The following is a 25,642-nucleotide window of genomic DNA, read 5'->3' on the forward strand; positions in this document are numbered from 1 at the left end:
TTAAGTTTGAGATTGTTTTTCTAAAAATTAGTTTTTTTTTTCTTTTATGAGTTGAGAGAGGAGGGTTTCGAACTTCAAACCTCTATTTTGGTGACTAGGAATTATATCAATGAGGCCATAAGCCTTTGGCTCCGAAAATCAGTTTAAATATATGATTTAATATGATTAAACTCAAATTCACGATGGGCTTCTTCCTTCACGCTCTGTAGGCGCGTGGTAGCGTATGAAATTAAAATGCACAAAGGGAATAATAATAAAGCCTTTAGCATATATATATATGATGTATGCATATAATCTGCCCTTGAGATGAAGAATAGTCTTATCGGGCATTGGATGACTTGGGCCACAACTCTGTATGCCAAAACCAGAAGTAAATCTCCTCGAAGTCACCATCTTTGTAACGATATTCCAGCGGTTTCTTGCGTGTAAGTTGTTCTATTAGCTTTCTTATTCCTTGGTCGCTGTTTCTGCTATATCCATTTTTTGTTTCCAAGTTTTGTAGCAATATATTATGTTCTGTGGTTGGTTTGTTTCTTGAATGATCAATCTGTAAAGATCTTAACAATTCATTTCTGTCCGATTTATAATATGGGTTGTTGTGGTTCTTTGATTTCATCTCTCTAAAGAAGAAATAGCTGAGATTCAGGGCTGCTTCTGGAGCACTTTTATCTGGTTTTCGCGTCTTCATTGTTCCGTGCTTATGGAATGGACCATTAGGTTGCTTCTACTAAAAGGAGTTGGTGATTATAGAGCTAGCAAGACCGAACGTTATTTTGTGCATATGGGTTTTTAGAAGGGGTCTTCTGTGAATTTTATGTTCAATAATCACTGCTGTGAGGATGCTATGGGCAAGCTGGATTTGGGGATACCTACTATTAAAATTTCAGAAGAGTGAATAAGTCTGAAGAATTTGGAATATGAACATTGGTCTGGATTGAGATTTGGGTATTTTAGTTGTTTGTGAATAATAATCATCTGGTGACATAGCATACACAAGGAACTGCATATTGGAACAAGCGGCTGCCTCATTACTTTTCAAGGGATCCGATATTTGTAGAAGATTACAAAGATGCAACGGGTTCGGTTGTCTTCCCAACAGGCGCCTGTACACAGGCTGGGGGATTCTCAATTAACATTATCCCCAAAATTTAGGTTAGCAGTAATCCAATCTTCTTTGTTAAATCCTTCAGCAGATTTAGACTCAACTCTCAAGGGACAACCCCTCATTCCGGGCCTTCCTGATGATGTTTCCCTCAACTGTCTTCTCCGGCTTCCAGTCCAGAGCCATGCAGCCTGCAAAGTTGTGTGCAAGCGATGGCATCTACTGCTTGGTAGTAAAGACCGATTTTTCACACATAGAAAGGAATTAGGCTTCAAAGACCCTTGGCTCTTTGTCCTTGCTTTCCACAAGTGCACTGGAAAGATTCAGTGGCAGGTTCTTGATCTCACTCAATTCTCTTGGCACCCTATCCCAAAAATGCCTTGCAAGGACAAGGTTTGTCCCCATGGATTTAGGTGTGTTGCCATCCCCCATGAGGGCAATCTTTTTGTTTGTGGGGGTATGGTCTCTGATGTAGATTGCCCCCTTGACTTGGTCCTGAAATATGAGATGCAGAAGAATCGTTGGACTGTGATGAATCAGATGATCACTGCTAGATCATTTTTTGCAAGCGGGGTGATCGATGGAATGATTTATGTGGCTGGAGGAAACAGCACAGATCTCTTTGAGCTTGACTCAGCTGAGGTTATGGATCCTATTAAGGGGAGTTGGCATTCCATTGCAAGCATGGGAGCAAATATGGCCTCTTATGATGCAGCAGTTCTGAATGGCAAACTTCTTGTGACGGAAGGCTGGCTATGGCCTTTCTATGTCTCTCCCAGGGGTCAGGTTTATGACCCTAGAACGAATAATTGGGAGAGCATGGCTGTTGGGCTGAGAGAAGGCTGGACAGGTTCAAGTGTGGTTGTTTATGATCACTTGTTTGTGGTTTCAGAGCTTGAAAGGATGAAGCTAAAGGTTTATGATTCAGATACTGATTCCTGGGAAACACTTGAAGGGCCTCCTTTACCAGCGCAAATATGCAAACCTTTTGCAGTGAATGCATTTGATTGCAGAATCTATGTTGTGGGTAGGAACCTTCATGTTGCTGTGGGTAATATCTCAAGGCTCAGCCAAAAAGGCACTTGCAGTAAAAAATGGAGGTTCTGTGTTCAATGGCAGGTTGTGGAGGCACCAGAAAGCTTCTCTGACTTGACACCTTCAAGCTCTCAGGTTTTGTTTGCGTAGCTTTTCAATTTTTGACATATTGTTTTATGTATGTTGTTCTATAAATTGTAATTTATATGAAAGTATAAAAGCTGTAGAATGGAAATGGCTGTGCTCAAAAGTCTCCAACATGGTTACTGAAATGCATGTATCAACTAATGGTGTGTTCTTTTCTATTTAGCTAATGCTTTCTGTGACCGAATGTCCTGAAGTCGTCGTGACTATAAGGATCATATTATTGAATGAGAATGGTAATATTACTTTGATGATTGGGCCAGTAGTTTATCCATTTAATAATGCAAAGGAACTGGAACTCAGCGCTAAGTTTTTTTTTTATTGGCACCGAGTGGCTGAGAACAGCGTCCCAACTAATCCCGGGAGTGCATAGGCTCTCGGCAAGGAGTTTCCCACAACTGCATCTCGGTTAATTCAAAGGAAAAATCTCTCAGTCCGATGGCCCCTAGAGATTGTTTGCACTCAAGAGGATTCGAACCTTAGACCTCGGATGGAGCATACCACCAAGACCACCTTTGCACCCAGAGCTAAATTTGCTGGTGTGTTAACTGCTAACGGTAGGGTTTCGTACTTTTTCTTCCTTACTTCCATTTCTTGATCCAGTTGAAAAATAATCAGTGCTGTTAGAGTTGTTAAGTCACTCAGTAAGTACCCTGAGCCATTTATTAAGTACCCTGAGCTTTTTTCTGTGAAATTTTGTTGAGAGTTCTCAAAACAGTATGAAATTGTAGAATTTGGGGGATTTTGTGGAGGGAGGGGGGAGGGATCTCAAATCTGTGGATATATCAGATCAATTATCTGATAGTCACTATTCCAATTTTGGGAATTCAGATTGCCAAGAAAAAGGCAAAGGGAGGGGTTATGGCGTTATTATTTACAAAACTCTTTGATCCGCTGTATTGAAAATTCTCTCAATACAAGCATATGCAATTAAGTCTTTTCTGACTCTTTAGAGAGGAAAAAAAAAGTCTTTTCTGACTATCTGAAGTCCACAAATCTCATTTTCTTCAGCTCTCAATGTCCTCGATTAATATTGCTCGTCTGTATTATTAACATAGGCATGTAGTCTTGAGTGTTTACTTGAAGTCCAAATGCCTTTTGATTTTGTTTTATATAAATTTCATTTGACTATGTTGACGCTCCACGATTACCCAATGGTAAAACAATCTGAATGCCCATACTACTTTGTGAAAAACTCTCTTTCACAATTTCCTCGAACTACTCTCAGTTTGCAGAACAATGTTGGTTGGCAAAAACTGTTTCTTTGATATATTTTTCATGAAAAGCAAAGTGTCATCTACCAACAGCTCTGGTGGTTGAAAAGCTTGACTTAGATCTCTCCCCATATATTTATTTTTGGGTTCTTTTCCTGAGGAAAGAGACAGTTTACGACGTGCCTCGGATATTTGGTGTTCTATTATGTAACAATTTCATCAAGAGCAAAGGCTTCTGTGCATGACCCAAGGTTTCTACTATGACGGCATCGGATGCTTGCTTGTGAGCTAAAAAGCCTTTAACTTGGCCATAAAAATAAGGCTACCCAAACTGAAGTTTGTCATATTCCTAGATTTGAAGCCTACACGCTCGTTCTTTCTCTAGATTTGGGAATTGGCATCTTAATGCCTTTTTTTATTCATTGTGCTTACAATCTGGTATGCGTTCTGCTTTGATTGGAACCTGAGTATGTTAATGAAATCACGACCTTGGGAATCACTTTGTTTTTAAGGTAGTTCTTTGAAAAGAAAAGGCCTAGTTATGTTTGCCTTCTAAGAAAAGATGATGAATGGATGCACTTTTGACGTTTCGAAAGAACTTTAGCCGAATCGAAAGGCCAGATTTAAGTCCCAACTCCATTATTTGCATTGAGGATGAACAACTTCTTTAACCAAATTGATAGTCCCGCTGAGCAACAAATTTTCATTTCTAGACAAAATCGAAATAATAATTACTATTTATTATAATGAACATTATATATTTTAAGTGATGTTTTATGTCAAAATCAGAATTCAAAATGAACATAAAACTTTCTCAGAGGTATAAGATCCCCTGCAAGCCAATACCTTGAATACGGCCGCAATGCCATCCTTTTCTCCCCTCAATCCCAACTATGATGCCGATGATGATGCCATTCCTGCCAACAACTTGCTTGCTGTTTGATTACCAAAACTAGGGCAGAGCACCGATCAAGTCGGAGTCTGAGATATGCATCCTCTGCTCCGACTCCGACTTGGACTTGTCGGAGCAGAGTCGGATTTTGGGCTTCTATTTTTTTTTTTTTTTAACTCGTATTTGTCCCACTTTTTAAAAAAGAATTTTTGTACGGGTTTTCAATTTTCAAATTTTTCAAAACTTGCAATCTAAAAATAAATAATTCAGTAATTAGTAATTCATAATATATACTGCATGCATGCTAGCTGTCAAAAAATTACAATCTAAAAATAAATAATATCCATCATCCACACCCGTCATCCACATCCATCATCCATCATAATAATACTTCCTTCCAACTACAACAATAAACATTTTCTAAGTTCTCATCGGAACAAAAGAAACCCAACAACAACAACAACAAAAAATTTTTTGTGCCAACCAAATTAAATGTTCCTAACAACAAAAACAAATATTCCCAATGGCGGAACCAGGAATTTGTTTTAGGGGGCCAAACAAAGCTAAAACTATAATAAAATATTTTTTGTTCTATTTCTATACAATTTTCACTGCGGTATAGAACAATCTGATAGTAAGATCTAAACTAAAAATAAAATTCATTTAATACAACCTATGTATTAAAAACATATATGATATGTCAAGAACAATATATTATTGAAGTAACATAAAGACACTCATACAAATATATCAAACAAAAGAAACACAGAGTGTCTAAATTTGTAACTTGCGTTCTTTTAAAGAAGCAAAATTATCATGTATTGAATAATACACTCCTGAAAATTACATGTTTAGTTCTAAAAGGACGTAAATCGTTCAAAACATCCCCACTACTAAAACAGCCCCACATGTCCAGGTTAATTATTCAGAACATCCCTACAAAAACAGTCCAAAAAACACAACACATATATATTAACTCAAATTGGGGCTGTTATAAAATTATAATAACCACAGTTGGGGCTGTTTTAGTGATTTACTTTCGGTTTAATATATAAATTCAAAATAGCCCCAACTTTTGCATCATATTAATATATAAACAACCCCAAACCACAACTCAAAAAAAAAACAACTCCAAAAACAAGTTTAATCATTCAATACAAGCCAAACAAAAGCAGCCCCAAAAGCTCAAATAATAAATATTAGCTCAAATAGAAACTGGACCTACATGCCAAATCCGACAAAGTGGTGAAATCTACTAAGATTAATTTTAATTAAAACAGCTAGGCAGATTATCATTAATACACAAAAACATCCCCATTGATAATCCATATGATTTTCCAGATTATACTTAGTATGACATATCACAACCATATCACAAAAAAATATATCACAACCAGATTCACAAAAAGCAAGATAAGAATCTACCCATTTTCAAGATTCACAAAGCATATACCCATCTAGATTCTATACATATTCACAAAGCATCTAATCCCATCTACACATTCACAAAGCATCTACTCATCTACACAAATTCACAAATCATCACGAAATAGATTAATTTCTCTTTTCATTTGCACGTTGAAATTAAATCAGTACACAGATTCACAACATTTCAAAAACTCACCCTGATACCGTGATGGCACTCCACAGAATTTTTTACCCTTCTTAGTTCTTGCAGTTTCGTTAGCCTCAAGACCCTGTAAAATTTTATGACAAAATCAAAAATCAAAAGAAAAGAGAGATAAAGAGATAGAACATGACGGGGTCACGGGAGAAGAGATATAGACGACGAAGGGAGAAGAGAGAGATAGGAGCTTACCATGAGAGAGAGAGAGAGAGAGAGAGAGAGAGAGAGAGAGGGAGAGAGGTCGTGCGATCACCGGTGGGATTTTGCGAGAGAGGCCGTGCAAGGGGGAAGTCACACCTAGGGTTAGAACTGAAGAAGTGAAGAAGAAAGGAAAGGTTTCCAGGAAGTAGGGGTGCTACCAGCCCCCTACGAGGCGGGGGCACCCCTTCCTCGCACCTCGCCCCGCATGGGGCAGGGGGTGGGGTTTTCACCCACGTCCCCCGCCCCCGAGATGCAGGGGCGAGGGCGAGGTGTGAGGCAGATTCCCAATCTGCCTCGCCTCTTTTTACTTAAAAAAAAAGCACTACATTTATTTGATTTAAAAATTATTTATAAATACAAAAGTAATTAAAAATACATTTTTAGATCCAAATTATAATTTAAATTTTGTAAATATGACTATAATTTAAAAACTATGTAATTTTTAAATTTACTAGTGCATATTTTGTGTAAATTGTAGTGTATTAGTTTATAAACTGTGTAGTTTTTAAATTTGTCAATACATATTTTGTGAACAAATCTAACAAAGTGTAATATATATTTATATATACACAATTTGTAAAATATAAATATATATTTATGTTTATATATGTATAATATATATTTGTATATATATAAATGGGGGCGGGGGCGGAGTGGGGGAAATGCAGGGCAGGGTTGGGCCCTCCCTGCCACCCGCCCCCACTAGGGGCCCTAGATACGAGGCGGGGCCCCGCTGCCCACCCCTACTAGGAAGGGAGGGTGAGTTTGGAAGCCTTAGGGCTTTAAGTTACCACGTAAAACGATGCCATTTTACCATATAAAAACGACACCGTTTTACGTGGACTGCAAGCTAGGCTGACTTTTTGACCCTTTTAAGTTGGGCTGTTGGACTTTCTTTTTTTTTTTTTTTTTTTTTTTTTCTAAACCCTAATTCAAACCCTAAATGCCTAATCTAAATCCTAAATCAATTTTAAGCTATGTTTAATCCTAAGTTTTTTATTTATAGTTTTTATAATTCCTTTATCACTTAATTTTAATTATTAGTATTTATTATTAACAATTATTATTTAACTAGTGTCTAATAACATGTAATACTAGACATTACATGTTATTATACTATAGTATTACATGTTATTAATTCAATATAATATTTTATACTAATTTCTAACTTATAAGTTATTCCAATAGAATTTAATAGGCTATTAGTATTATAGACTTGTACTATAGTATTTAATTACATGTTGTTCTACTAAAGTATTACATATTATTATATTAGTTTCTAACTTAATTATATACTAGACTTAGTAATATTCTATGTTAAATGGTATTATACTAGTGATTATACTTAGTATACATTTTTTTTTAATAACAAATGGTCCAATATATAATAACATGTAATATTGATATATAATAACTAATGTATAATAACAAGATTGGTTACAGAGATGAGTAACGATGTTGGAATCATTTGACTAAAGAATGAAGGACACAGCTGAAGAAGGAAAGATAACATTCAACTGAGTATACGATACAAAGATTGCTTCTTTTTACCGTCAGTATGTAATAAGGGATTCTTCTGAAAATAATTCATTCCAGCATTTCCTCTTTTCTTATTTTCCCTTTTCTCTGTCTCTCTTTTTTTTTTCTTTTTTTTTTTTTTTTTTTTTTTTGAAATAACCATTTGGCCAAATAAGTGTCCAAGCATACAAAGCCCTCTGAAGGAAAAGTTTGGAAACAGCGACTAAATATGCTTTAAAAATCAGCGTAGGCCTCAACAAAAAATTGAAAGCTACAAGTTACTGTACATTAATCTGGCAAGGGATTTAACCAACATCGGCTTCTGCTGAAGACACAAGTTTGCCGTGTCATTTACAATCACGCCAAGTAGTTGTATATCTGTGGGTTGTTCTTGTCCCGCTCCAGATACTCTCTGTCGATGAGGCTTTCAATCCTTTTCTTCAAATCAGCAGGCTTAATTGGAAACTTGAGCTGTTCACCATAACACAATACATTCCAATAGATCGGTCAGGCAATACAGCTTATGCCCCCTCAGGTCAACAATCACATTGTGTTTTAATCACGGTTCAGATAGGCACTTTTACATTTCAACAAAATCAATAATTGAATAAAATTAACTATTTTCTCTTCATATTTCAACAGCATTACTCTTGGTATTTGATAATTGTATTAGGACCTGAATTTGCCTCAGCCTTGCATTGCATTGCAAAGATCTCAAAAATTTTAAGCAAGTGATTAAAACCCAAAAACCTATACCACTCAATAAATGCTTCACTTATCAGAAAACAGAAAACAGAAAACAGAAAACATTTACCTGTTGGAAGAGTTCAGTTATCAGAAGCGTGTGACTCAGTACTTTCCTTGTCTTCATTATTCGAACAATAGCAGCATCAACCTACAATGTAGCAAGCAAGTAATGTCAAATTACTTACGGATAGTTGATAGTTTCAATTCGGAATCTTGTTAGCATGTTGATATATTTATATAGAAAAAAAATAAAAAATAAAACTCAACCTGATACTGACGATCCTGGAATACTCTTTCGGTCGTGCTTGTGTTCTCCTCTACTGTCTCCTTCATCTGGATTGCATTTACCTGTTTCCATCAATGCAATGTTAGCTTCAAGCTCATCATGTAAGTGGCAATCATAACTCAAAATCACCATTTCTTTCACCCAAATTCAAAAGTGAAAGTATTTGATTTCAAAAGTGCACTTTTCTTGTCAGGCTTATTCAAGGTTGGGATCAACTGCCGCTGGTTACTCAACATACAAAGAGATGCACCTTTATTCGGTAAAGAGGAGCTGTAAATCCTTCATTGAACACAAATGTATCATCATCTTCCACATCTCTACCCTTGGGCAACTGTAGCACATATAATAATGGGAAAAGAGAAAAAAAAGTTTAAAAAAATCCCAAGACTTAACTTTGCAAGTACCATCTTTAAGACTCACAGTCATGCAATGTGCATGACTACCTACCTTTAGTAGGACTCGAACTTTTCCACATGCAAGGGACTGCAAAGTCCTCCTCAGTTCCTTATCCTCAATCCCAGTGGAGTCCTTAATATCTTGAAAACTTAGGTTCTCGGCATCATTAAAGAGCATCAAAACAACAGTCTGGAGCACAAGACAGATAACATGCCACAATACATTAAGTTGTTGACTAGGGTAAGCAAAATTAATCAAAGAAATACAACCCAAAAAAAAAAAAGCACAACGGCCTAAAAGGGACCAACCTGAAATAGTGAAACAGCCAACTCCTTTTTGCCTTTAGGAAACTCAGCTTTTAACACACAGTAACCTAATGAATTTTGCCACATTAAGCGCCTCCCGCTGTACTTGCTCAGGTAGAAATCCTTAAAAATGTCCTATTGCCCAAAAAATACAGAAAAGAGTTTAGAAAATACAAGGATATTAACTACAGTAGGAAGCAGATATGCCAGCGGTTTCCCCCAACCTGGTAGACATTCAATTCATGAGGAAGTCTAACATCCATGGGAGGATACGTTGGCCAGTACCTGCAAGTAGCCATCCAAAAACAAATTAGCCTCCTTGGGTACATTAAGTAAATCAATATTCTGCTTATGATTGAAGATACTAATGAAAGTAAGACCTACCCTGTGGTTAAAACATGCACACTCATCTCAATCCCTGACGGGAGTTTCGTCCTGGCCTGGGATGATTGTTTGAAAGATTCATTTATCTCTTTTGATAATTCGATGTCCTGACAATATTTTTCCAAATACCCACAGAAACTATTATTAACCCATACAAACTCGTTATAAAAGCTATTAATGTAACTGTCTTCACAGAACATAAAATCAGTGATAAAGATTTTTTAGAAATAAAAGCACATAGCGTAACTTCTAAAGTGATAAGAATAATATAGAGGCTATCAAAATGCCTACAGGAGCTCAGGGTGAGCTTTAACTGTAGATATTCAACCCATGCTTCATCTCCCACTCGCTGAACTTCATTAATACAGAAATCAGGAGGAGAAAAATAAAGCCCCCATATACACAACACATATGAAGACAAGTAGTGCAGTGCAGCATTAAAGGTTGTCTAAACTTATCATTATACCATTACTAATTTGAGGTCCAGATTCCTGGAAAATATAAAAAGTTGATCTGGTATTCAAAATGCAAATGGTTTGTCGCATAAGAACTGGAATAAGTCAATATATGCATATTTATACATTGCCTCCAGAAGGATACATTTCATGTTTACATGATTATAGCATGGGCAAAGAGGGTTGAAATCTAACGCAAATGCTCCCATAATGAAAACTCCAATTAATGAGACTAAACAAAGATTCCCGGCCTTAATATAATATTGTAACCTCAGCTTAAACCTAGAACGCACTGGAACCGTCGAACCAGGTAAAGAAAACTACTAGAGACCCTAGTCTCAACTTCACTTTAGAGAGGAGCTAATGAGGCCAGGACTCAGGTTTCAACACCAAACCACGCAGATGGTCTGGAAGGTCATTCTATCACAAGAGTCATTCCAAACGAGAATGTGTAGGCTGGCTGATAGAACAGAAACTGCTGTCCATTCATGGGATCAAGTCTTGGAAGCAAAATCTAGATAATAACATACAAGCAAACATCAATTTCTAAAAACCCTTTAACACAAAACCCCCAAGGGGGAAAAGAAAAGAGCCCACAACTTACAATTTCGATTAGATGATAATTTAATAGCAATAATGATAATTAAAAAATTCCAAAATCCCTTTCATCCTGTTTTCATCTTTTTTCGGAGACTCAAGCAGATGCCGGGTACTAGGAGATTAAGGGTGGAATTGAAGTCCTTTGTTTTTGCAAAGGAGGGTGGTGATCATATCCGTATCACCAAAAAGTGTAGAGAAGGGTGTCAGCTTCCTTCTCTCTTCATTGGCTGTCAGCTTCTTGGGTGGCTAGGATGGTGGAGGACTACTTCAAATACTCTTGAAAAACTGGTTTTGTCAGAAAGTTACGTTTGGACTCTGGTGTTCTTACTATCCAGCATAATGTAAACTTGAGGGGGCGTTTTTTGCTACTGAATGAGTTAGGGAAGGGGAATAAAAGGGGTGTCTTGGCCATTCACAAAGGTCGTAACGGTCAGAGTTGGGAAGATTTTGTTTACAACTTACATTTGCTCATAGGTTTGTTAGCCTCTGTTTCTACAGACGAAAATAGAGCAAAGTCATCTCTGATTAGCCGTAGGGGGATTGGAGGTTCATATATTAAGGCTGGGCCCTCCTCTTCCAATGGTGTGTCGTACACCATGGCTTTGAGGAATAAGGCTCCTACTTCGACAGGACGACTTTCAGCTAGGATGGTAGACGATAACCAGAAGCAAAAGAAGAAATTGGGGGAGGAAACTTCAAGAGTCAAGGAGGTCGTTCCACATGCTACCAATTGTCAGCGCCTGGCGTCAGAAGTTGGCAGAAGTGCTCCTTTCGATGCTTGCTCGGCGGTGGGGAAGCTGAAGGGGCGCTCTGGGCAGTAAAGGCTGAGTTGTCGGGGATGCAGGAGAGGATTTTAAAGCTTGTGAGTAAGGTAGATGCAGGCCTGGGCTTGAGTCGTGGGTTTCTTGATCAAAATAAGTCTGGGCTTAAAGGGATATAATTTGATGTTGGACCGAGTTTGAAGCTGGGTGGGCTAACCCAACCCTTACGGTCCGAGCGTGAATTGCGTGTCAAGTCTCTATCCGGATCTTCCTCGAGCCAAAGCGTGGCTCCCTCCGAGGCGTTGCCATCGCATTATCCAGGGACCTCACGGCCAGCACAAAAAAGGTCATTGGATGCCGACGACCCTCTAGATGGCTTGCCGGAGCAAGGATCTGTTTTCCCATGCAATATTAGTCAAGATTTGGCTAAGGAGACTGTTGAGGTCAACGTGACTTTGCTGTCTCCCTTTTTTGCTGCCGAAAATGGGTCGCCATAGATCACTGGAGGCTCTCTGCAGCCTGCTGATAGTCACGGGTGTCCTTCCGTGGGTGTAGGTCGCACGTCCAGGATGAGTCCATTGAGGATTATGCTGGGGTTCCATGCACTCTTGAGTATAACTTGGAGGTTGTGAACAAAGGATCTGTGAAGGTGTCTAAGTTGTAGTTGGTCTGTAGGGAGTCAAAAGATGGTGTTGATTGCTTTTTTTATGGTGAGGAAGGAGCTGCGAATGCCCAAGTCCTATCTGTTCTGTGCTACCAGGTTCACGTGGGACAAATCTTCAGTCAGATTGGGTTCTATAGAAAGTGGATGAAATACAGGAATGTGTAGGGATTTCATGTGAGGGTTTCAAAGACCAATTTTAAAGCCCTCCTCGTGGCTATTGAGGCAGGCCAGCCCCTCTTGGCTAGGTCTTACACCCAAAAAAATAGGGAGTTGAAGAGACTTGCATGCTCTATTAATTATGATGCTTGGGAAGGTAGTGCAAGTAGGGGAAAGAGCAAGGCTAGGGCGAATATCTGTTATTAATGAAACCTAAGATTTTATCTTGGAATGTAAGGGTTTGAATGATCCTTGTAAGTGCCTCCGTGTTAAAAATTAAAAATTTGTTAAGAAGTTGGAAGGTTGATATCATTTGTCTTCAAGAGACCAAACTAAAGTTTATTTATAGAAGTATTGTTAGAAGTCCGTGGGGATGTCTTCATATGGGTTGGGTCTATCTTGCCTCTAATGGGGCATCGGGAGTATTCCTTTGTTGTGGGATATGAGAGTTGTCAATATGGTTGAAGAGTATGTTGGGGATTATTTGGTGGCTTGTTCATTTCAAAATGTGGATGATGGTTACAAGTTTGCCAGTGTATATGGTCCTAATCTAGACAGCAGTAGACGGTTCCCCTGGGAGGAGATTGCTGGTTTATGTAGTTGGTGGGATGGGCCATGGTTTATTGGGGGGACTTTAATATCCACCCGTTTCCCAATTAAGAGGTCGCGGGATTCTAGTATTACCCCGTAGCCCAACTATGGCAGATTTTTCTGATCTTATTTTTTACCTGGACTTGGTTGATTTACCTTTTGGCGCAGCGGGGCCGGTTGCCCCCCCGGGGGGGGGGGGGGGGGGGGGGGGGGGGGGGGGGGGGGGAGTCACATGGTCAAATGGAAGGGTTTGATCAAGATTGGACAGATTTATCGTATCTTCATCGTGGGAGTCCCATTTTTCTGATTTATGTCAAAAGAGACTTCTGAGATTATGTTTGGACCATTTTCCCATCTTGTTAGATTGTGGGGGTCTTCATGAGGGACATAGATATTTTAAATTTGAAAATATGTGCTTAAAAGCTGATTTTGTGGAGGTGAGATTGTGGTGGTCCTCTTATGATTTTTCTGGCACGCCTAGTTTTGTATTGGCTGGAAAACTTAAAGCTTTGAAGAAAGATCGGAAACTGTGGAATGATGAAGATTTTGGGATGATTGACAGCCAGAGGAAGACTCTTTGAGGAACTATCATGCTTTGATTAGAAGGAGACTGCTGAGATTCTCACGGATGAGGAGAAGGTAAGGAAGATTATGGTAGTGACTGATCTGGAAAAACTTAACTCTTATGGAAGAGATTTCTTGGCAACAAAAATCCCATGCCCTTTGGCTAAAGGAAGGAGATAAGTGCACCAGATTTTTTCATAGAGAGCCCAACTCTCATAGAAGATTTAATGCCATCGAGGTGCTGCATTCAGAAGGTAATATTCTTATGGACAGATCTGATGCTTTTTTTAATAAGTAAAAATTTATTAATGCCAATAGGCATAACCAAGTATACTGAATGTATACAAGAGTTGGGAGGGGATGATGTGGAGTTGGTGGCATAGAGCTTCTATGGGTTCTCAGGTTGGATGGCTTCGGGGGTCTCTTCCTATAGTCATTTCCTGGGCGATATGGAGGGTAAGATGTGCGGCAAGAATGGAAGGTACTAAATTTATGCCTGAAAATGTTATTAGATCAGTTAAAGTACGGATTAGAGATATTGCTTGCTTAAACAATTCCAGCATATGGGTGGTGAGGATAGGGAGGTCATGGAGCGGCTCGCTTGTCCGATTATTCCTATTTCTTCCAAGCCAATTAAGCTAATTGCGTGGAGTCCACCGGAAAGAGGAAGAATAAAGCTGAATGTGGATGGACGATCTTGCGGTAATCTGGGTGAGGCTGGGTGGGGGGTGTATTCTTCGGGATGCTAATGGCAACGTCCTTGGGGGTTTGCACATGCATATGGTTATGCCACTAATAACATTGCTGAATGTAGAACCTTGTATGATGGACTTCGGTTATGTCGGCAATTAAATTTACAGGATGTGTTGAATCAGACTTTGCGGTTATTATTGGTTGGTTAGCATCCAGGATATGCAAGTATTGGTTCCTTCGATTAACAAAGCCCTAGCCCAAGCCCAACAGACAAATATGATATTAAGGAACACACAGTGCAGTTATTTTACAATCTACTTACGGAGCAATTCTCTTGGAGGCCTAAGGTTGATGGGTTGATATGACACGATTGATCAATCATGTGCTGAATGGTTAGAGAGGATGTTTGAAGAGAAAGAGATGTATAATGTGCTGAAAGGTATAGACGGCGATAAAGCGGCGGGATTTGATGGTTTTTCAATGGCTTTTTTTCAGGTCTGTTGGGACATTATCAAGGAGGGTGTTATGAAGGTTTTTGTCGAATTTCACTCACATATGAAATTCGAGAAAAACCTTAATACCACTTTCATAGCCCTTATTCCAAAGAAGGCCGAGTCGGTAGAGGTGAAAGCTTTTCGCCCCATTAGTCTTGTGAGTGGAGTTTACAAGATCATATCCAAGGTTCTTGCCAATCGTATGAGCACAGTCATGGAAAAGATTATTTCAAAGCCATAAAATGTTTTTGCCAAGGGAGAGAGATTCTGGACTCAGTCCTTATCGCAAATGAATGTTTGGATAGTAGAAGGCCTTTGATCATGTTAACTGGGATTTTTTACTCTACATCCTTGGTAGATTTGGTTTTGGGGAAAGGTGGTGCAATTGGATGAAGCATTGCATCACTACCACTAGATTCTCAGTGCAGGTCAATGCCACTCCCAAGGGTTTCTTCAACAGCTCCCAAGGTTTGAGACAAGAAGATCCTTTATCTCCTTTCTCTTTGTTTTAATTATGAATGTTTTGAGCAGAATGTTGAAGGCAACGGTGGATGGATCTTTCTTCTCTGGCTTTTCAGTGGGCGGTACATCATTTGGGAGCATCAATGTATTTCATGTTCTCTTCGCTGATGATACTTTAATTTTTTGTGAGCCGGATCCTAATCATATTTGATCAATGAGAGCTCTCTTGCTTTGTTTTGAAGTGTTTCGGGCCTTAAGGCGAACTTATCTAAGTTTGAATTGGAACCGGTTGGCTTGGTTGATTCTATTGAAGACTTGGCTAACATCTTGGATTGTAAGGTCTCTTCTTTGCCTTTGAAGTACCTTGGTCTTCCATTGGGGGCCCCTCATAAATCCAAGTCAATATGGGATGGTGTTATCGAAAAAATTAATAGATTGGCTGGTTGGAAAAGGATGTATCTCTCCAAAGGGGCTAGAATCACTCTTATTAAGAGTATGTTATCCAATCTCCCTACATACTTTCTTTCTTTATCCTGATTCCTCTTGGTGTGGCTAATAGAATGGAAAAAATCTTCTGTGATTTGTCATGGGGTGGACTTGGAGATGAGAAAAAGTTCCATTTGATTAAATGGGATAAGATTTGTCCCCCCCCCCCCGTGGACTTGGAGATGAGAAAAAGTTCCATTTGATTAAATGGGATAAGATTTGTCCCCCCCCCCCCCCCCCTCCCAAAAAAAAAAAAAAAAAATCTATGGTGGTTTGGGGATAAGAAAGTTGAGTCATCTTCAATAAGGCCTTACTTGGGAAATAGCTTGGACAGTACCACCAAGAAAGTGATGCTTTATGGAGGACTGTGCTTGATGCTAAATTTGGGAGCACTTGAGGAAGTTGGATATCTAATGAAGTGCATGGTTCGTTTGGTGTTGGTGTTTGGAAATTTATTAGGAAGGGCTGAGAGGATTTATTATGGTGGGTCGAGGCACTAGGGTCAGATTTTGGTTTGATGTTTGGTGTGGTGAGGTTGCTCTTAAGGAGGCTTTTCCTTCTCTTTTCAGAATAGCCATTGTATAAGGAAGCTTCAGTTGCTAACCGTATGGACACTTCAAATGGCAGCAGTGGAATGTGCTAATTATAAGAGCAGTTCAAGATTGGGAAGTGGGAGATATTTCTGATTTATACAGCACCCTGTATGCATTGTCTTTGGAGCATGGTGTAGAGGACAAACTGCTGTGGATTCATCCCAGGAACAAGAATTTCTCAGCAAGATCCTTTTATAATGCTTTGACTTCTCAATCATCTACTGTTTTCCCTTGGAAGCATATTTGGAAAAGCAAAGTGCCTCCAAAAGTTGGGTTTTTTGGTTGGTTGGCCTCTCACGGAAAAATTCTGACCATAGACAAGCTGAGGAAGCACGGTATTTTCATTATAAATTGTTGCTTCATGTGCGAAAGGAATGGAGAATCAACAAACCATCTTCTTATCCATTGTGACGTGGCGAAGGCTCTTTGGGATGATATCTTTGTAAGGCTGGACATTGCTTGGGTGATGCCTAAGAGGGTGGTGGATCTCTTGGCTTGTTGTAGTGGAGTACAAGGAAATCGTCAAGTAGCAGAGGTTTGGAAGATTGTGCCTCTATGTCTTATGTGGTGTATATGAACGATGCTTTGAAAATAGAGAACGTTCATTTTTTTTTTTTTTTTTGGGGGGGGGGGGGGGGGGGGGGGTTATTAGAGTATTAGAGCTCTCTTTTACCAATCTTATGACTTTGGGCTAAGGCTATTGTATTAGAGGGGGCTAAATTTAATGACTTGTATGCTTCTTTCTTTGCTAGTAGGCTGTAATTAGGTATATTTCTCTTGTATACTACATGTGTACTTGGAATTCACCTAATTATGAGGATTAATAAATTTTTCTTACGTATAAAAAAAATTAAAAAAATTCCAAACCAAACACTTATTTGATGAGCTAATATGCATACTTTAAACATATTTAGGTTAAGTACATACTTTGAACATTCCTTCAAGTTTGTTTGTAAATTGGCTCCCACACTCAGTCTTCAGCTGCATTGGCAATAAAAACTTGTAAATACTATGAAAACATAGAAAAAAAAAAAAAAATCAAATGTATATAAGACTAGAATATCGATCCCTAACCTTAGAGATCATGGACTTCTCTGCATCAATGGAAGCACTCTTCCCCAAAAGCAGCCTTTTTGCAAGATCCTTCTTGTAGAATGCTTCAAACACATCCTTGCCCTTCATTAACCAAAAATATAGGACATGTTTCTCAGGATTATTTTGAAGACGTGTGGGAAAAAAGCAAGTAATAAGTGAATGAAACATTAACCGATAATAGAACTTTAGTTAGTCCATCCAAGAGTCAAACGAACCTGGATGAACCTGAATAAAACCAAAACTTTATCTAGAGTACCCTCCAATTCCTCTTCAGAAGTACCCTTATTCCCAGCACGAAGCTTCTCATCCAGAAACTTTGCAATAAGCTCAGCAGGTCGGTTCTATTTAAAGAAGAACAAACATTGTACACTTCGTCAAATTGAAATATGTAAGAAATGATAAGCGACTGATAATAAAGGTGAAGATTGGAAAGGATTTTAATAAGTTCCTGAAAAAATGTTCTTTCTTAGAAAAACTTACATTGTGAAAGATAAAATACCTAGTGGTTTCAAGTATTATCAGCTTTGTTTAGGGTACTCAATATAATGTAACAAAGTTACATGAGGTATTATGTTCAAAACTTGTGATCCTTCTTTACATAGAAAATTAGTAATTGGATTGCTCAGACAAGAGGTCTGGAGGTTCACATGCTGGATCCACAAGAAAAAGTTGTTGGCAACAATTTGTAAAATAAAAAAAAAAAAATTTTTTATGGCACATGTTGCATTCCTATTAAAGCATATACATAAAATGGTATGCATTAACACTCGTCTCAAATGCTTATCATTTGGGATTATCCATTCTAGGATTGCTAATCAACCACATTTTGGCTATTCTGGTTCCTGTGTTTATTAATCCCCAATAGAAGCATTTGCTTTTACTCATGAAAAAAAGCCTCAATAGATGCATCTTCCACTCTTTTTTCTGTTTTCAGATAGAAGCTTCAACTCCAAATTCTAGCAGTATCAGCCGCATAATATAAGCTACATGGCTCTTAAGTCTCTCTTGCTATCCCTCCTCCAAAGATAAAGAAAAAAGACAAGCAATTCAAAACAATGAAATGGAACTTCACCAGCCAAGAAGATTGAAAGCCACGTGTAGTGGTTGACTCTTAAGCACTTCCTTCTTTACAAGAACATAAAAACCTAAATATTAGTATATTACCAACACAACCATTTAGTTTTTTATCTCTACTTTTATTCTTTTGGTTAGTTAACCGTACACACATGGTCCTCTTGTATACATCTTGTGAACTTCAAACACACCTTTTGCATTTTTTTTAATAAAACTTTGGACTATTAATCAAAAAATAAAAACCTTACACACATGGGCATAAAACAGTGAAATCATGCTACCTCACTCCAAGAAAGGTTGATCCGATTTGGATCTGATGTGATAAAGATGAGATGAGATCTAAAGTAACAACTTTAGTCATTGTGTTATTATTACTTATCAAAAAGAAAAAAAAAAAACTTTAGTCATTGTGGTCCCAAGCAAAGCAGAGCCTTGAGAAAGGTTGATCTGGATACAGTCCTACCCTTCAGCAATTTTTCAAGTAGTTCTCAAAAACTGAACCCACAAGCTAGTAGCCAAGGAATTCTATAATTGCACCAAACTAACTTTATTTTTTGAAAGAATGAATCTAACATCTGTATGGATTGATTTATACCATTTCTATTTTCAGATTATATGTCAAGCTCTTACATGATCCTAGAACATGAAAAATCTGATTTTCCAGGAAAGTTAAGAGGGAAAGAGGTAATAACTTACATTGAGCAATTTGACAATTTGCAAATAATTTTTTATAAGTATTTGCAAATAATCCAATTGTGATACTAAAAATTATTAAAACTACTGTTAACTCTTTTAACTAGAGCTTAACACTTGCTAACACTAAATCCATCCTTTCATGCCTGTATCTTGTTCTTCCTTTGGTTTTACTTTCTACCTTGCAACTCCTTATAAGAAAATACGGTACAGAGTATCATTTGGTCAAGTTTATAAATGACATTGCAAACAAATGGAACACGATACCTGACGAAGATTGATGAGATGCTCAAATGCTTCCTTAATGGTATTGCAAAACGATTCATTCTTGGAAAAGCTTTCCTCCCATATTGTGTCAAGCAAAGCCTTAAATTCTAAAAGGGATGCAACCATATCCTTGTCTTTCTCTTCATCCATGACAACACCCTGTCCAGTTCTGCGGATGTACGAGCTAAGGGCTTGCCTTAGAGACTCAAGTGCATTGACCCTTGAAAACAGTGAATACATCCTCCGGAGGTCCTCAATGCGGTTCCCATTCATTAGCATCATGAACCCCTAAGAATTATAGACAGGCTTGTTTAAAATGATTTTTTTTTATAAGTCTTGTTAAAAATGATGAGAAATTTTTATTTGATTACTAGTAACTTCTCAAATTATCCATTTAAAATGTCATTTACCTATTAAGAAAAATAATGAGAAACCTTTCTATTTGCAGAGAGAAGGCAATACTTAAACAGAAGGAAAGAATTAACCGAGGGAAAAATGAGAAAGCCGTGCAGTAATTCCTACCTTATCAAGAATCGCAGATATATGGCGTTCAAGTAGTTGCTTTTCTGCAGTTGCTATTAGTGGCTTTCTTGTACTTGCATCCAGGTAGAGTAAACATCTTTCATGTTCCTCATGCAACCTTGCCTGCAACAATATGTTAACCACAAAGCATTCAAAGGTAGACAGAAAGTATGTTTTTTTTTTTTTTTTTTTTTTTTTTTTATCAAAAGGTAGACAGAAAGTATGTAGAATCAGATGAGAAGCTAGTTCAAAATTTTCCACTCAGCAAACCATTTTTCAAGTAATTTACACAATTAACTAACTAAAAATACAGCACAGAAAAAGAAAGATGCAGCATACAAGCGCTTGTAGTTAGAAGGGAGAGAAGGGTGGGAAAAAAAAGGAAAAATCCGCACCTCCACATGCTTTAAATAATCTGGAACATCTGATTGCTGCATGTACTTCATGCCTTCAGCAGCATAAAACTCAGATGTGCATTCAAGGAATGGCTTCTCAAAGCTTTCCAAGTAAATTCCTAGAGCAGTAAACATCTTCAGAAGGTGATTAAGGAGAGTCCTATCCACTGCTTCACCTAATCTGAAATACCAAATAGAACAAAGCAAATTACAAATTTAAATACCAAGTTTCTAAATATGGTAATGGATTATCCAACCATCAATCACATATAAAGAAAAACGAAAGGTCCTTAATCATTTACGTGATTATTATTGGCAGGAACACCAACTTTTTTTTTGGACATAATTCCATCCATTACATGCTTAGACCATTTATGAGAAATATAAAATATAGTACATATCAACTGAGAAGATATATTTCTCTTGATAATCCAACACTGCTCGCACCAAGCCTTGTCCACTCTGGTCATTTTGCGATTCCAATACCCTCAATGCCAAAAAAGGAACATAAAACAAATTCTAAACTAATATTCATAAATATACACAACATTTCTATGGTGGTCATTCCACTAGAGACAATAATCAGCAGTTTTAGTTTCCTAAAAGTATTCTTGAAACCCAAACCCCACACAAATCAAAAGGAAAAAGGCACTGCCTCAGCCACCATTGAGGATTTATTGAAGGGGTATCCAGTATTCTTAAACTTCCAAAGGACACCATTTTCAACAGTGCTTTAAAGCCAATGTACCTTCCATCTGGAGAATCGTAATGATTTCCCCTTTAACAACTCTCGAGGGACTACATGAAAATAGTGTCAAAATCCACGAGAAAGCAATGGCAGTTTTTTTTAATTTTTGTTTTTTCAGTGGCAGCTTCATTAATGCCACTTAAAAATATGAGCATACTTTTTTCAGAATTTCTTGTGGGGGGAGGTATAGGGGAGGAAAGAAAGTTTCACCAGGTAAGTTGGAATAAGGTTTGTCAACCGGTTTCGTGTGGAGGTTTTGGGGTGCAAAATTTGAGGCTTTTTAACAAAGCTCTTCTTGGGAAATGGCTTTGGAGATATCATATTGAGAGGGATGCATTATGGAAAATTGTTGTTGACGTTAAATATGGGAGGATGAGGGGGAGTTGGTGTTCTAATGATAGAGGAGTGTATGGGGTGGATTTGTGGAAGTCCATTTGGATGGGTTGGGGGGAGTTCGTCAATCATTTTAAATTCAAGGGGGGGGGGGGGGGGGGGGGGGGAGGTGGGGATGGGAGTGGGACAAAGATTCATTTTTGGCATGATATTTGGCGTGGGGATTCTGCTATCGAGAGTGTTTACCCTTCCCTTTTCAGGATTGCTAGGAACCAAGATGCTGCAGTGGCTGATTCCTTTTATTTTTTGAATAATAAACTTCAATGGAATGTTGATTTTGTCAGAAATGTGCATGACTGGGAAGTAAATGTAGTTTCTGATTTTTTTTGGCAGATTATATGATTTGAAGATTGTTCAGGGAAGGGAGGATGGTTTGCTGTGGGTTCATGCAGGAAATTCCAGATTTTCGGTTAGTTCCTTTTATAAGGCACTAACCTGTCATTGTGTCTATGATTACCCCTGGAAATGCATTTGGAGAGTTAGGCCGGGTTTGGATACACAAAATTATCTCATCTTATCTCATCATTACAACTTTCTCAAACTCCCACACAGAATATAATAAACAATTCAACTTTTTCAAATCCCAAAATAAAAAAATATTAAAAATTTATATTCTAACAATATTTTATTCAATTTTCAACAAAACATCTAATCTCATCTGAACTACGTAACCAAACAAGGTCTTAAGGTGCCTAGTAGGTGGCATTCTTCAGCTAGTTGGTCTCTTCGAAAAATTCTCACTACAAATAACTTAAGAAAGCGTGGACTTTGTGTAGTAGATTGGCGCTTCATGTGTAAGAAAGATGGTGAATTTGTTAACCATCTTTTTCTTATTGTGAGGTGGCTAAGACGTTGTGGAATGAGATTTTTGGTAGGACAGGTATTGTTTGGGTGATGCCTAAGCATGTGATGGATTTTCTGGCATATTGGAAAGGTTTTGAGGGGAGTCAACATATAGCTGCCATTTGGAAGATGATTCCTTTGTGCTTGATGTGGTGCTTATGGTTAGAGTGGGATGGGAGGTGCTTTGAAGATAGAGAACGCTTGATGGGAGAACTTAGGGAGTTTTTCTTTAATACCTTGTGTGTTTGGGCTAAGGCTCTTGTATTAAATGGAGATAATTTTCTTGATTTGCTTTAGAGCCTGTTTGGATACAGAGGTGAGATGAAACATTATCTCATCTCATCTCATTTTTACTAATAATCTTACTATTATTCACAAATCATCTCATCTCATCTCACTATCCAAACAGGCCCTTAGTCATTTTCAGTTTCTAAAGTGTATGTAGGTTTTTTCTCCTGTATACTTCCAGTGTATTTGGGCTATGCCTACCCTTGGTAATAAAATCTCTTATTAATTATAAAAAGAAATATGAGCATACTATTTCATTCAATCAAAACTTCTCCTCTCACTAGGTCACAGTAATTTACAATTTAGTCATTTGGAACTAGATACCTTCTTTATTCAACTCCAATGCACAAGCACCACACTAAGATTGAAAATATATGAGAGATACACAAAGAAGCATAGAAAACCAAGCAAGAGGAAAACAAGGGGCCATAAAGCCTCAAAACAATATACTAGCAACTACTGAAACCAAAGATTTATATTTCCCTAGAATCTCCAAACTATACTATTACTAATTACAACTTAAAAGAATTATATTTACCTTTCCTTTTCTATCATTCTTAAAAGGCCAGTGACAGTTTTGTGCTCAACTTCTGGAGACGATGAAAGATGTTTGCGGAAAAGTTGCAATCCCATGTCCCACAGTGATCGTACATTAGGTGTTTGCTTCACATATGTTCTATCTAGATACAAAGCTATACCACGAATTAATAACATTTGGTCACAAAGATCCTGCCAGCATCTCTCAACAAGTGATAAAAATACCACCAAATCAGGGCTTTGGCCAACCAAGGATTGCAATGCTGAAGATATGTGCAATTCACACTCCTTTTCAATGCGTCGATAAAGATTTCCCCCCAATTTGTGCAGACAAAGATCATTAACAGCCTAAGGAACACATAATACATTGGTTTAGTCATAATTAATGAGAAATTGTAAATTAGAAAAAACCACAGAAGTTCAAAGAAAGAGAGAAATGTAGCAGAGACTCTACCTGATAAAGTATCTCTGAGTCAATAGGATCCGGTTGCTTTAGAAATATAGCAGATATAGCTGACTTGAGCTTTGCCCATGTAAGCTCTTCAAAATTTGCAGGGAGCGTTGGTTTAGCTTCAAAGAAACAAAAGGGAAAATGAAAGATGTCATTTCTTTCCATCCATATGCACCACATCAAACAAATTGGTATCATTTTCCACAAGGTCACACTGTGATGATTATCTAAAACAGATCAACCACTTGTCTAAGCATCACCCAATTTAGCACCAAAAAACTAAGAATGGGATAAAATTTCTTATTTGACAAATGGCACGTAGTAAGCAAACATAATAACATGATAAATAGGGCATACTACAGGAAAAAAAAAATCTAAAGATCACTGATAAAGTTCAGAATGGCAATACATATAAAAGTTTGAATGGCCAATACAATGATACGTAACAACAATGACATTACAAAAATTGAAATCATTGTCAAATCTAAGCTGAGTAGAGGTAATCAGGAACAATACTTGACAATTACAGATTACTTATACCCAAGCGAAACAACGTTTAAGGGCTAACCAGAGGAACATAGGCACAGCTGACATAAAGTTATGCGGAAACAACATACTGTACAGACTATTGGTTTCTTGTAGAACCCTTGATATGGATTTATGGATTGAACAATTAAACCACAAACTACAAGGATTTAAAGTAACAACTCCAAGCTGTTGTATTTATTCGCCAACCCCTAAAGAAATGTGCCCCTAAAACAAGTACTCACTTTAAATTACCGTATGACAACATGACACTTTTCAAGATGTTTAATAGCCAAGCAGATAGCATTAATTAATGTAATAATCATCAAATCAGTAGCCCAAGCATGCTAACCCTAAGGAAACCAATAAGAGCAACATGACCGGTAGCCCTAACTCAACAATAAAAAAGAGAACATGCACTCAAATAACTACGAAAAATAATCATATGCAACTATTTTACACAGCTGAAACTGCATAGGTTCCACAAGGGATTCAAGCATCAATACTAAGGGAATTAAATTATAATAAGGTTCTTGGATCAGGACACAGATCCCAACAAATCAAAGTAATTCTAAACCCCATCCTATAGACTGTAAAAAATCATAAAATCCAGGCATACTTGCTCAATCTCACCTAAAAATCAAAGCCAAAGTCTTAAATTCCCGCTAAATGCGAAAACTTTACAGACAAAAACCCTAGAATTCCCAATTTATAAAAACGTTATCAATATAAACGAGCATTAGAAACCTTTGACGAGCTTGATGACGAGCTTCTTGGCGGGTTGAGGCGGCTGGGCCTTTTTCCTGGCCAAATTGGCGGCAACGGAGCGAGGGGGGGCGGAGGAGTCGTCGGGCTTGAGATCGTCGTCGAGGGCCATAGAAGAGGGATCGAAAACGACGACGTTGTTGCTGTTATTGGCGGTGGTGGCGGCGGATAAGTCTTGGTAGTAGTGAAGGCCGTTTCTGGGATCGAGGGCGACGGCTTGGGACTTGGCTTTTTTCATTGGGGGGAAGTGAGAAGACGGAGGAGAGGAGTTCGGAGTGTGGATAGTGGTGGCGTCGCTGGTGGTTGTGGCTGAGCGTTTGTTGGGGAGAGACATGAAATAAAAGGTGATCAAGATGGCATTGTAAAGCGCAAAAAAGAGACAGATGAAGGAAACGAAGATTTGAGAACGGAACAGATATGCCTATCGAGGGGCACACGCAGGGAGAGAGAGAGAGAGGGAGGGAGAGGGAGGGAGATAGATGGCGTATTTTTTCTATTTTTTCCTAAAAATCCGAGATTATTTATTCTAAGAGCAAGTCCAAAATTTTTAAAAAATTATTTTAAAAAGAAGTTTCACCTGATTATGTAAAATAAATTATAAAATATATTTAACTATAATATTTCACTATATGTAACAGGTATTATTCATCTTGTAAATTTTTTTTATTGTCGATAT

At 37.9% G+C, this 25,642-nt stretch overlaps 2 protein-coding genes across 3 annotated transcripts; one reads left to right on the forward strand and one right to left on the reverse strand.

Annotated features, from left to right (window-relative positions):
• The first annotated feature begins 287 nt into the window (after positions 1-287).
• LOC121265589 (F-box/kelch-repeat protein At1g30090) lies at positions 288-2,532 on the forward strand. Of its 2 annotated transcripts, none has more exons than XM_041169272.1 (2): positions 288-425; positions 630-2,532. In XM_041169272.1, the coding sequence occupies exon 2, from the start codon at positions 1,070-1,072 to the stop codon at positions 2,285-2,287; it is 1,218 nt and encodes a 405-aa protein (XP_041025206.1). In that variant the 5' UTR covers positions 288-425; positions 630-1,069; the 3' UTR covers positions 2,288-2,532. The 2 variants fall into 2 exon arrangements, with proteins under 2 accessions (XP_041025206.1, XP_041025204.1); XM_041169270.1 differs by having other exon boundaries at positions 289-425; positions 627-2,532.
• Positions 2,533-7,708: 5,176 nt separating this feature from the next.
• Positions 7,709-25,457, reverse strand: LOC121264955 (cullin-4-like). Its single transcript, XM_041168353.1, has 17 exons — positions 24,949-25,457; positions 23,680-23,795; positions 23,227-23,573; positions 20,417-20,597; positions 20,022-20,144; positions 19,500-19,787; positions 17,681-17,806; positions 17,445-17,546; positions 17,298-17,351; positions 9,852-9,958; positions 9,692-9,752; positions 9,471-9,602; positions 9,214-9,351; positions 9,017-9,097; positions 8,748-8,828; positions 8,548-8,628; positions 7,709-8,204 (listed from the first exon to the last, which is right to left on the reverse strand). The coding sequence occupies exons 1-17, from the start codon at positions 25,298-25,300 to the stop codon at positions 8,091-8,093; spliced, it is 2,484 nt and encodes an 827-aa protein (XP_041024287.1). The 5' UTR covers positions 25,301-25,457; the 3' UTR covers positions 7,709-8,090.
• Positions 25,458-25,642: the final 185 nt, after the last annotated feature.

This window comes from Juglans microcarpa x Juglans regia, chromosome 5D (assembly GCF_004785595.1).
Source record: "Juglans microcarpa x Juglans regia isolate MS1-56 chromosome 5D, Jm3101_v1.0, whole genome shotgun sequence".
Classification (NCBI taxonomy): Eukaryota; Viridiplantae; Streptophyta; class Magnoliopsida; order Fagales; family Juglandaceae; genus Juglans; species Juglans microcarpa x Juglans regia.

Excerpts from the sequence above, each read along its gene's own strand:
- LOC121265589 (XM_041169272.1), top strand. The coding sequence starts at position 1,070 with ATGCAACGGGTTCGGTTGTCTTCCCAACAGGCGCCTGTACACAGGCTG.
- LOC121264955 (XM_041168353.1), bottom strand. The coding sequence starts at position 25,300 with ATGTCTCTCCCCAACAAACGCTCAGCCACAACCACCAGCGACGCCACC. Across the intron at positions 9,753-9,851 it reads GTGCATGTTTTAACCACAGG|GTACTGGCCAACGTATCCTC; the intron begins GTAGGTCTTACT and ends GGCTACTTGCAG. Across the intron at positions 8,629-8,747 it reads TCCAGGATCGTCAGTATCAG|GTTGATGCTGCTATTGTTCG; the intron begins GTTGAGTTTTAT and ends GCTACATTGTAG.